Consider the following 13,252-nt stretch of genomic DNA (forward strand, 5'->3'; position numbering starts at 1 on the left):
AAAGAGTGTGTGTGGGGGTGGGGGTGTGCGCACGTGTGAACATGTACATGTGTAGCTACCTAGCTAGTTATATAATGTATGTACATGTGGACCCATCTGCCTAGCTAGCTATGTAGTGTGTGTGCACACATCTATCTATCTGTCCATCTGTGTGTGTGTGCATATATATATATATATATATCTGCTAATAAGAATTTTGCTCACTCTGTCATTACTTAAAGTAATCAAGACATGTGTCTTCTATTTAGCTTGCTAAAAAGGTTGTGCTTTATTTTTCTCACTTTAAAGGGTTTTCTCCAGTCCTTCAAGTATTTGTTGGCTCCCTTCCACAACCTTTCTAATTTTTCAGCTTCCTATTTAAAATGTGGATACCAAAGCTGTACACAATATTCCAGTATCAGTCTCAGCACTATCTGCAGAAGTAAAATTGCCTCTTGTTCCATTTTACGGCTACTGTACTTGCTATACATCTGAAATGGCATGAGCCCTTTTGCCACAATATTTCACTTTTTGACACTTATTTCATTTACATATAAATGAAATAAGATCTGACCATTTAAATTTAATCAGCATGTTACTGTTTTGCTCTAATAGAAAACTGGAAACTTGTGTGGAGTTCTTTGAACGCTATGTCCTCTAAATCTCTCTTGGTGTTTGTATGATGTATTCCTAGATTTATAACCTTGCATTTGTCTGCAGTAAGAAACATTTTTATATAAATGACCCTGGCTTACCAAACAGCATGGGTTGCCCTGTGCAATTGCCCTGTCCTCTTCACTGCTTACTATCCTCCAGTCATCCATTAATATTATCAGCAGTGGTTTTATATTCGGTTACAGAACATCAGTGAAAATAAGGATTCCCCATTGAGGACTACTACTACTGATCTATCAGATACCAGTTCTTAGTATGTAATTACTAGCATTTTTAGTGTAGTTTTTAAAATGAAAAAGTCATATTATACTCAGGTAAACAACAGACTTGGTGCAAGATGTTTTAATTATTTCAATTATTTTATGCCAAATAATAAACTAAAGCAAGGCTGTCCAAATTCTAAGTGGTCAGGGGGCTACACACCTCATGGGCCCCACAGTGGCACCTGCACCAAGGCAAGCTATGGGCAACATGCTGCGTGACACTCCCCTGCTACACCACGTGGGTGCCCCCCCTTGACTGCACTTGCATCTCCTCTCTCTCTCTGCTGCACCACATGCTCATGCAAGCACCCTCCCACTGTGCTGCACTATGTACCTGTGCAAGCGGCACTCTTCCCCATCCCCAGCTATGCCACACAACACCTATGCAGGCACTCCTCATACCTGTAGCATCAACAGGAAATTTGGGGTGGCCCAAGAAGTATTTTGCCCCATAATCCCATCCTAATCTGACCTTCATTTGGGGCTCTGTACTTGATGTGGGATATTATTTTACATATTAATTAGTACATATGCATAGCTAATGAAATTCTATTTCTTTAGGATATGGAATACATTATTAACAAGTTTGCATTGGGTCTAGATTAGCTTTGAAAAAGGAACCCGGAATAAGGAACCAGGAATAAACCGTCAACTGCTGCACAGCCTTGGCCTCACCCTCAGCCCCCTTGCTGCACCAGCCCACCCCCTGGGAAATGGAAGCTGGAGGAAGGAGCGGGACCCCAAGACTCCAGTTGCTCTTGCAGTGGGTGATGGGGAAGGGGTGACTAAGTTGGATTCTGGGGGCTTCAACTCAACCCTTTGTGGTCTGCATGTGGCTGGTGGGCTGCCAGTTAGCCCTGAACTGAAAAATACTGTTCAAAATCTAAATTCCTTGTAGTACTTTTTCTGATGATGTAATAATTGCATCATCATAACTGATCACATTTATATCAGAATATGTCAAACATTGCAGACATTCTTGATTAACATGCTCTTTGACCATTGCCATGTTAGAAAAAGAGGATGAGCCATGAGACATCAGTTTCTAATTTATTGAGCTTGAAAAAATTGTTATTGAGCAACTCCAATCTGAACCAATATAACCCTCACCCACTGTCTGTGATCCAAAGAAAACACTGCTTGGGTTTGAAGGGGGTTGGTTTAATATCAATAGAAAGTTACAAAATCCAAAGTGAAGTTAACTTTGATTGCTGATAAGCTGCATATCACAATTATTACAAAACTTGCAAATGATTATGCACAAAAATACTTATATTGGAACTAGTCATGTAAATCATAGTTTGCTAGTAGATTCTGAAGGTACTCTTTCAATACATGCACAACAAAAACATTTGTTCTCAAAGCGTCTTTCTACTCTCAGATATACACTTGGGGGTAAACTTCTGTTTATATTTAAACAGAATGAGGTATGGCTGACTGGTCTTTCTGGACCTCAGAACTCAGTGGGGAGCTTTGCACCCAGAAAATGTCTGCTTACAGTAGGTTAGTAGGTTAGTCTGATAGTTAGAAATTGTATGTTATGAGAGATTATTTTAAGCAAATTGTATTAAAGGATATTTTGAACAAAAGATCAAAAAATAGTGTCACTGAATGCAGATACACACAGGTTTGGACACGTGAATGGAATCCAGATAACTTATTTGGACGATTGATATTGGCGGGAGGAGGGAATATGATGATTGGTTCTGACAGGAGAGGAGAAGGATGGACTGGAGGAGAAAAGAGAAACTGTTTCAGATTAGATCAAGTTTTCTTCTGGGGTAAGGTAGAAGGAGGTAACTGATGTAATATAGCATATTTTTTTAATGTTTATTTTGGTTAAAATAAAAGGCTAGTGTTCTAGCTTCTTGTTTGAAAGTTCTGCAGTGCCCACGAAATACAAAAGCAGCAGCTTGGATCACTCAGTATTCACCCAGACAGGTATCTGGAGAGAAGATCACAAATGAAAAGAAGTTTTGTATAAGTAAGGGGAAACACTGACATTGAATAGAATGTATACCCACAAATAGGCAGATCATGACAACAATGTTGAAGGCCCAAATTTATTTAACGTTGCATTACTTTTTGCAATATTTTGGGTACTTAACTACACTCCTTTTGACTTTTTAATGAAAGCTACATGACTAAGAGTTAACAAAAGCTTTGATAATTTATCAGGAAGATTCTCTGAAGTTCTCGTGACATGAATTTGTAAGACTGAAAAACACCATTGAATGGTTGGGCAGATGGCATATTATCAACGTAATGCACATGGTAGAATTTTGAAAAGGAAATGGAAAATTAAATTTGAATGATGTAAGTTAACAGTTATCATGCAATTTAACAATTAGCCCTACCAGAGGTGCTGGGTATGTGGGGGCCCAAGGGCCCTGTCCCTCCTTGGGAAGAGGGCTGTCACCTGAAATGTGTAAAACTTTCCACCTTTCCATCATATTACCCCCCCCCACCCCAGTAAAAATAAATGTTGGTGCCTATGAGCCCTGATAAATGAAAAGAATTCAGTTAAGGTTGCAAAAAAGTATTGAGTTTTGGGTTTTTCTGTAATTTCCTGGCAGAAATGGGCTTAGTTTGTGGTTACATAGTGAGTGGACAGAATTTAGAAACTTTGGATTAAAAAAAAACCCTATGAGCAGTCAGAGAATTTAGATTATGCCATGTTAAACACATGCAACTCTTCTCAATATTATTTTGTACTAGATACAGGATTTGCACAAATAATATGCTTTCTATCATAGAGGTGCTGTTAGTTAAAAACAAAAGATTCCATAGTCTTTCATCATTTTTAAACAATAGTAGCTGATTGCATTCTTTAATATGGATGATAAGAAACAGCATGATAAATTTCCACAGATAATGAAAATAGTCTGACTTTTTAAAGAAAAAAATGTCTGTGATCCTAGCAGAAAGGAATCTTCTTTGTCCTCTGTGTGCTTTTCTTTGTGACACAAATGCGGTCCTACTTACTGTTAAATAGCTATTAACCACTTAAGAAAACAGAACAGTGGAAGTGTCTTGGTCCATTTTATTTTAACTTAATCTAACACAGTATCATAGGATAGTAATTGGAAGGGATCTCAAGAGGTCATTTTTGAGGCTCCTGCTCAAGGCAGGATCATTCCTATCTAAACCATCCTAGACAAGTCTTTGTCTAACCTACTCTTAAAAACTCCCAAAGATAGAGATTTCACAACCTTTCAGAATTGAGGGAATTATCATTAGCATAGAAACTTTTTGAAGACCATATTCTGATTAAAGTGGAGCTTGAAAATGTAGTGGTTTAATATAGAGGAGGCCTTTGCAATGCATAGAGAAAGATGTTTACCATTTTAGTCAGTATATAACACTCCAAGAAAAAGGAGAAATACTTTGAAGGCAGTGAGCTCAAAAGGGAATGAGAGGTGGGAAGAAAACAACTGCTTTAGGAACAGAACCCTGTCTATAATTGCCAGCGAGACTCAGGAGCAGAGAGGGGCCACAATGTAGCAGGGGAGCATCCTGGCACATGGTGCAGTGGGGGAGGTACCCTGTAGGCAGTGCAGCGGGAGCTCCTGAGCACAGGGTGTCAGCCTGTGGAGCTGGTGCATGCAGTCCCATTCACTTAGAAGCTGGGCAGCCATGAGTTAGTGTATAAGGTGCCATTCTGCCCTGCCTTAAATTTTTGGTTAGGGATGCTTTTTTCTTTAAAACTTCACATTTTGTAAACTAATGATTAATGAATATTTCATATGTATGTTATATAAATTCTAATTCTATAAACTTGTTCTAATTACATTATTCTAGTGACCAAAAAAATCTTACTTAAGTTCAAATGTTGATCTATCAAGCTTTGAAAAACTAGCCAAGACTTCTGAGAGTTTAGTGTTGGGTTCAAGTAATAGACTGACATTCCAAAACTGTGGTATGCAAGGCTGTGTCAGGTGGTATAGAATTGAAAATAATCTCTTATAATTATGCTGATTTTAGAATGATAAGAGTATTTAAAATACTTTAGAGTTTTAGAAGTGGCTAAAAATATAATCGTTTTTTCTAGAACAACAGTGTATTGACTTTGTTTTTTTGCAGAATCCCAAAACCTCTGAAACAGTGAAGCACCTGCTTGATGAAGAAAATGCAGATGAACTACAAACACGTTTTGGTTCACGGATGGAGTTTGGAACAGCAGGCCTCAGAGCAGTCATGGGGGCAGGAATTTCTCAAATGAATGACTTGACTATTATCCAGACAACTCAGGTACTGGGTTCATTTTGTTTCTCTATTACTTACTTGATTTTTACTGATATCAAAAAGCACAAAAATCTAATGAATGAACAAATAACTGGATGCTTCAAGCTGTAAAAAAACTGAATGGTGGCATTCAAAAAGCACACAATTTTTATTTTTTTTTTAGCCAGTAATGTGCAAGGGAGTGATGTTGCTGCTATATCTGGCTAGTTCTGACTTCTCAGATGCCCATATACAACTAGAGCCAGCTTTTAGCTCAAGTTTAGTTAGGGGTTGAGGTAGTGCCTTTGGAGCTGTAATGAAACATTTTAACTGCATGCTTAGCCACTTAACAATGCTGCATGAAAATAAAGCTATGCCCTGTGGTACTGAAAGTTCTTTCTTTATTTTGAGGCTGAGAAACAAAAACTGACTGTGTTGATTTGTGATGACCAGGGATCCTGGTTTTCTCTGATTAAAAATTGCAAATTCTCTGATTAAAACCCCAAAATCTGTGATAAAAATTAAAGGCCCCCCCCAGCGCCCCCCACAGTGCTGCTGGTGCCCTGCACTCCCCCCCTACAGTCTCAACAGCCTGCCTGATGCCCCTCGCAACAGACATGCAGGCACAGACATGCAGACACAGACACTGACACCCACCCCAGCAACCACCATGTGTGGGCCACATATGTGCTGCCCAGTCAGGGGTGTGAAAGAGGGAACTTGCATACAGAGGCATGCCTCGCAACCAGCTGCACAGCAGTGCGGGGTGATGGCGGCTGCATGTAGGGTGAGGGACTTTGCAGGCAAGCTATCCTAGAGGTAAGTGGGGCTTCGGAGCTGTGGGGCAGGACTGGGGAAGATGGTTGGGGGCTGAGGGAGTTGGGGGTGCTGCCGGCTCCAGGCAGCATACCACAGCTGGGAGCAGGGCCAGGGGGTAGGGGCAGGGGGGCCCCTCTGTGGGGAGGCTTTGCGGACAAGCGATGCAGGGTGCAGTGTGGTGGTGCCCACCGTGTGCGGGTTGTACACATTCTGCTCGGCCTTCTGCCCAGGGGAGGGGGAGAGGGAGGCTGCCATGCGGCCGGAGCCTGCAGCAGCATAGCCCCTGCGCAGAATTTGGGCAACAACAGCACCCAGACAGGACCGTCAAAAACCCTGGTCTTAATCTCTGCTTCAATAAAATGGGGTAACTCTTCCTGCCCCCACTGGAGGCTGAGGATTAATTGAGCTTTGCAAAAGGGCTCTGTAAGCGAACAGAAGTACTAAGTGCTAAATGGTTTTTAAACGGGCCATTTTCTTTTAATCTCTGTATATTTTTAGTCGGAAGGTTCTGCATTGCACTGGAAGGTCCTACTACCAGGTCAGACCTCGGATGAGCAAACGCAACTCCACTCCCTCAATCATGGGCAACTGGTGCCTCCCGAGTCAGGGGGGGGGGGGGGGGGGGCGCCCCCCCGCCATCCCCACCCCCGCCACCACCCTGCGCCACACCGCTGCCACCAGCTGCACAGCTCCGGGCATGGCTCCACGGTGACAGCAGGAGGTTTTGTAGGCAGCAGCCGTCACCACCATTACAGTCCTCCAGGTAAGTGGCAATGACCGCCATGTGCAAGCCTGTGCCCCCATCCCTCGCCGTGGCTGCAGAGCTGGCCACAGAGCTGTGCTCCGGCCACATGCCAGCCTCCCTCTCCCGTCCCCTGGGCAGGCAGCTGGGCGGCATGTATGCGGCCTGCACATGGCAGGCCGCACCACACTGCGCCCCACATTGCTTGCCCACAAAGCCCTCCCGCAGAGGGGCACCCCTGCCCTCACCCCCTGGCCCTGCTCCCAGCTGCAATGTGCCACCTGGGGTTGGCAGCACCCGCCACTCCCTCAGCCCCCAACCGTCTTCGCCAGCCCTGCCCCAAGGCCCATTTACCTCCATGCTCCGGGTGTGAAGGGTGTGTGTGAGCCTGAGCCTGGCCTTGGCTGCCTCAGAGGCTCAGGCTCTCCCTCCCCCTCCAGCCAGGGCTGGGGGTTTCCTGCCTTTTTTGCAATTGGCTCTTGTAGGCTGGAGCTGTGCCAGCCTGCAAGAGCATTTTGCAAAAGCAGAGAATCCACGGATTTCTCTGATAAAAAGGGAAATTCGTGTTTTCTCCGATTAAAAACAGGGAATCCGTGGTTTTCTCTGTTTTTCCATGGGAAACAGAAAACCCTGGTGATGACAAGTTCCCAGGTAGGGAAGAAGATATCTGAATTACTTTTGTTATTCCAAATAATCATGCTTACCCTTTATATTTGGAATTGTTATTTTGAAATTCTCATATTATAAACAAATAATCAGAATTCACTGTAGTCCTTTGACAACTTTGATCATTTTCTTAGTTGGAGATCTGTATTTATTTATCCTAAAAATTGTATCCAAAATCAACTTAATGACGTACTTCACTTGCTTGCTTTCTTAAAACTTTTTAAATTTGTTGCAACCACATATGAAATACTAAGGTTTGGTTCTATGAACTTTCTGTCTTTTAGGGATTTTGTAGATACCTTGAAAAGAACTTCAGTGACCTAAATAAAAGAGGCATAGTAATTGGCTTTGATGCTCGTGCCCATCCTTCCAGTGGAGGAAGCAGCAAGAGGTATAGCTAATAATTTGTAGAAATCGTGATTATTTTACGTGTCCATATGCATTACAGTGTTATCACTGCTTCAACAGCATTTTGAAAATCTGTAGAGTAAATTGTTACGTGTGTGTGATTTCAGTGTTTGTATGCCATCCATCACAAGATATGTTTTTAATAGATTTGCTTTGCTTTTCAATGTTGGTAACAAAGTACAATGTAAGCCTGGTCTGTACAACAAATCTGATCCAGGTTTAAAAAAACCAAACCAAACAAAACAAAACAAAACCAACAACCCTGACAGATGATATACTCAAGTTGCGATTAACCAGCGTCTTAAAGTGTAACCTGGCCACTCATTTAGGTAATTAATGGCACACCAAAAAGTGAAACCAGCCACAAAATTATTGTTTGGATTCTTTTAATGAATATATTTCTAAGTAACTTTACTTGTCGTTTAGGTTTGCAAGGCTTGCTGCAACAACTTTTATCAGTCAGGGAATTCCAGTATATCTCTTCTCCAAAATAACACCAACACCTTTTGTGGTAGGTTTTTTTTATGTTGTTTTAATAATACCCTTTTTTTTTTCCTTCAACATAGTAAGACTTTATCAAATATTAAAAATGAAGACATCTGATTTGTAAACTGACTGGTCTGTTAGACTTAGGCATAACTGAACCAAAGAAGATAAGTATTTCCTTCCCCATTTACTGAGTAAAAACCTTATGAAGTGCAGTGTTATCCAGGGATCCTGGTTTAAAAGAATCTCAAATTCTCTGATTAAAAAAACCCCAAACCCGTGATTAAAATGAAAGGCCACTATAAATGTATGCGTGTGTGTGTGTGTAATTGCCTGTCAAGAATGATGGGGGGCGGCAGGGGAAGGGAGCTGGGATGGAGTGCTGTCACCAAATGCCCCATGCTGCCACTGTTCTGCCTCTTGCAGGGAGCAGGGTGAGGGAGCACCTCAGCAACCCCACCCTCTGTCCGATCCTCGGCACAGCTTTGGAATCATGATGGCACTCCCCCACGCTTGGGGCACTCTGATTGGCTGTTTCCATCAGCCAATCAGAGTGTGAACAAAGTGTTACAGACAGACAGACATAGGCTTATACCTATACCTATATCTATATCTATATATAGATATAGATATATATATAGAGGTATCAATTGAACACAATGTTTTCTTGATATATTTATAGTTTTAAAGCAGTTTGGAAGCCTACCAGTGCCTCAGTCACTAATAAAATAAATTCTAAATACCTATAAATGTTGATATTTCATTTTGGATTTTTTTATCATGGAAAATGAGAGCTCTCCCTGTCCCCTTAGCTCATGGAACGTAGGTCCAGGCTCCTCACTTCCCCCACACAGCCCCCGGCCCTGCTGGTGCCTTTCACCCCCCAGCCCTGCCAGAGGGGGCCCCAGCTGCCAAGACTATGGAACATGGAAACAGGTCCACAGCCCCCTGCCCTCTGCAGCTGCACCTGAGCCCTAGCTGCTGCCCACAGGAGGTGGCAGCTGCTACAACAGAGCAGAGCCCAGCTTCCCCCCCCAACCCCGCTGCCTGCTGGCTGCCTGCTGCAGGCTCAAGTGGGGAGTGGGGCTGGCTCCCTGCCAGTGCGCACTCGCAGTGGAGCAGGGGGGAACCTGTTCCCCTCAGATTTGTGCGCAGGGCGGGGGTGGGCTGCCTGCTGTGGGCTCAGGCTCCCTGCCCTGCTGCCCTTGCCTGGGGCCTCTGCAGCCCAGCAGGTGCAACTCGGCGTGGCAGGGCAGAGTGGGACTGCATGGGAAAGCCGCTTGCCACTGCAAGCTATATGCTGCCCTGGTGAGGCGTCCCCTGCCTGCATAGCAGCAGCAAGGGGCACAACTCTGTGAAGCTGCTGCCGCTCAGGCAGGGGGCACCTCACCAGGGCAATGCAGAACTTGAAGTGGCAAGCAGCTTCCCCACACAGCCCTGCTCTGCCTTGCAGCACCTGGTGTGGTGCTGTGTGGGGAAGCAGGGAAATGGCTGTGGCAGGCAGGGGGAAGGGTCAGCGTGTGGGCGTGAGGAGCTCAGTGACAGCCTTGCAGGAGTGCAGGGTCTGCACCAGTGGGGCCCAGAGTGGAGTGGCAGGAGCACAGGGTCTGGACTGCCAGGGGCTCTGTGAAGCTGGAGCTGGCACTGGCCCTGCAGCACAGACCGTGCGCTCCCACCCAGCTGTCACTGTGCTCCGCGCGCTCGCTCACTACCCCTTCCCCCCCATCTGCCACAGCCATTTCCCCACCTGCCGGCGGGCTGCTCCACCACTATGTGGTTCCCAGCTACAGCGCCGGGGCCACAGGAGCTGGCCGGGAAGGCTGGGATCACCCACGGTCCTCTCCTCCCCCCGCTTCCAAATTCCTAGCCCTGTTCTATAATAGATGGAAATGTTCTGTTTCCTGGAAAACTAGCATTATTCTTAAAATGTTCAGAGCATCTTAATGGGGACAAAAAGTTGTTTGCAATGGTGTTCCAAACTAGAGGATTCTGTTGTACTCTGGATCCTGGCTCTTGTTCACATAAACTTTATTTGGATGATGCTGTGAAATTAATTGGCTATACCCAAGGGAAATTTTCAGCAGAAAAATAAATTTTCACACACACACACACACACACACACACACACACACACACACAGTTTTTCTTTGTTTTCATCATTTTGGTGTATTTTGGTTGAAATTTAGTCTTTGGAAAAACATGCATTCCTTGAGTTTAAACTATTATATTGCATATATTTTGTACTAAATATCCCTGCAGTTAAGCAGTTGGGCCACTAAATGTCATAGCTCAAGATCAGTGAGAATGAAAAAATATAGTTTTGAAAACTTGATTTCTCTTAACAAAATGCATTGTTACTGCAATGCCTGCTGATACAGAAATTAGCAGCACTAATTTCTGTATTGTGCATTCGAATTGTCCACATGCACATTCAGTCTTAAATATCTACATTGAAATCTTTGCTAGTGATGTAAATTTTGTTCGCAAATTTAAGATTTGGTTTAGGAGAGTGAAAGTAATCAAGGCTATACGTATTTGATGTTGTGTTGTAAGGGGATACAGTTGCTATTTGAATAGAGATTGGGTGTCTTGTGGGTGTCTTTTAGTGTTTCATTTCAAAATAATTCTCTTCTACTTTTTCACAGCCGTACACAATAACTCATCTAAAACTTTGTGCTGGAATCATGATTACGGCTTCCCATAACCCAAAGCAAGACAATGGCTACAAGGTATTGCTGCATCTGTTAAATATTCTATTTTAACTCCAATTTACTTTGTTGCTTTTGATAGGAGCACAACGTTTATATGTGTTTAGTTATGTCTCATTGAGGGGCTGGTACATGAATTCTTTATGTTCCTTTCAGCCCTACGTTTTTAAGATTTCTGTACTAGTTGCACTCTGTGTTAAAATGCTCTAGAGTCATTAGTTTAATATTTTATTCATAGTTCTGTGGCAGGTGGGAGATGAATCATATCCCCATATTACAAAAACTGAAGCAGAAATTAAGTGCCTTATCCATGATAACATAACGAATTATTGGTTACACATTCCCAGCTCTGTGTAAATTCCTATATAACTTGTCTCATTGCTCTAAAACACTACTTTTTTTTAACTTTCATATAATAATATGCTGCTGGTTCATAGAAATAAGGATTTTTCTTTAGTAGCCTGCCCTGAGTTTAAATTAATATTCCATTTTTTGGGATGAACTAAGTAGTATGAAGGCCAAGGCCTCTTGGTGACCTTGCAGTTAAAATTTATCACCTTTTCTACAAAAGATTTTCCCTCTGATCTCTTCCTCCCCTTTCCCCATTTGTCTCATGCATAATAGTTGTACAGAAACATAGAGGAAAGTATATAAAAACTCTGTACAAGTATTAACCATCTGGCTAGCAAAACATCTGAAGTTTGGTTTTACCACTGAATGAGATGAGATTATTTTGTTTACCTTTCTTTTATTCTTTCTTTTATTGTGGGTACTTAAATACATATTGTGACACCCTCAGATAAACATAGCTTCCAAAAAAATCTGAATCCAAAGTGTATTACACCATGTAATTTTAATCTGTATTAGTTTTAGTCATCCATAAATTGTAGTATGGGTATTTTGTATATTTGATGTTCAGAGTAATGCCTGTTTATCTTGTGTACGCATAGGTTTACTGGGAAAATGGTGCACAGATAATATCTCCTCATGACAAAGGAATCTCTGAAGCAATTGAAGAGAACCAAGAGCCATGGCCTGAGGCTTGGAATGATAGTTTGATAGAGAACAGCTCACTACATCATGATCCTTATGCTACTATAAAAAAGGACTACTTTAAAGATATACAGAAGCTATGCTTTCACAGGTGAACTAGTGATAAATGTCATGAAAGAATATTAAAACCAAAAAAGCATGGTCCTGAGGACCAAAACTTTTAACTTCTGTTTGTAAACTTATTTTTACCCATTTTGCCACAAACTGGTACCTTGATATACTAGAAAGCTAGCAATGTCTTAAAAATTATATTTTGTAATGTACCTATTTGCATGTGCCTCCAAGTACTAAGAATTAAAAAAGTAATGACAGGGGAAATGGGGGAAGAAAATGGCTTTAGAAGAAGTAGCATTATAGATGTGGCTTCCTCCTAAGTCAGGAATACTGTAGTTTAATACCTGCGGGTTACTGCATCTTATCCATGTGTTACACACATTTTTTTTCCTTTCTCCTTGGTCTGTGCTTCTAATCAAATGTTATGCAAATACATTAATTTCACTATTTATTTGATTTCAGGAATATAAATAAGGAAACAAATCTGAAATTTGTTCATACTTCTGTGCATGGCGTAGGCCATGAATTTGTGCAGTTAGCCTTTGAGGCATTTGGCTTCAAACCTCCATTTGCTGTTCCAGAACAGAAGGAACCTGATCCAGAATTTCCAACAGTAAAATATCCAAATCCTGAAGAGGGTAAAGGTGTTCTGGTAAAACAATTTAAAAAAAAATATTTACGGTCTATATTGCGCCTACAGTCTATATTAAAATTCTTTACCAGAAAAAAATGCTTAAAGGAAACTTAGCTTTAGAAACTATTCCAAATATATTGGGGGGGGTGTTAATTTGCGTATCTGTACACACTTCTTGATGGGCTAAAAATGTCCTTTCAATTAGATTGTTTTTAGCTCTTTAGCTAGAATGTAGCATATCTGTGCAGAGATTAAAACAGAATTATATTCCCTTAAAAAAAGAAAAAGAAAAAGAAAAAGTAAAGAAAAAAGGGGGGAACCTAGGACATTATTTTAGATGTCAAATTATGATAGAAGTACAACATAAAACAGCTCATGCATTCAAAGTTTTTTGAGTGTTCTTTTTCAAATACAACAATAATTCATTAACAGTTGTTAAATACTTAAAATACAGTGGTGGCTTATACCAACTGCAGCTTATTGAGTGTTGTACTGTGAAGGCTCACTTGAGTAATTTGACTTGTCTGAGTAATCCTGCTGA

At 41.9% G+C, this 13,252-nt stretch overlaps 1 protein-coding gene across 1 annotated transcript in view; it reads left to right on the forward strand.

Moving 5' to 3' along the window:
- PGM2 (phosphoglucomutase 2) overlaps positions 1-13,252 on the forward strand; it is a 43,362-nt gene that overhangs the window by 10,045 nt on the left and 20,065 nt on the right. The window contains exons 5-11 of the mRNA XM_025212593.1: positions 1,524-1,680; positions 5,001-5,168; positions 7,653-7,759; positions 8,203-8,287; positions 10,908-10,991; positions 11,921-12,114; positions 12,540-12,729. Of these exons, the coding sequence (XP_025068378.1) occupies positions 1,524-1,680; positions 5,001-5,168; positions 7,653-7,759; positions 8,203-8,287; positions 10,908-10,991; positions 11,921-12,114; positions 12,540-12,729 (985 nt within the window). The remainder of the gene's footprint in view (positions 1-1,523; positions 1,681-5,000; positions 5,169-7,652; positions 7,760-8,202; positions 8,288-10,907; positions 10,992-11,920; positions 12,115-12,539; positions 12,730-13,252) is intronic.

This window comes from Alligator sinensis, unplaced genomic scaffold, assembly GCF_000455745.1.
Source record: "Alligator sinensis unplaced genomic scaffold, ASM45574v1 scaffold412_1, whole genome shotgun sequence".
Classification (NCBI taxonomy): Eukaryota; Metazoa; Chordata; order Crocodylia; family Alligatoridae; genus Alligator; species Alligator sinensis.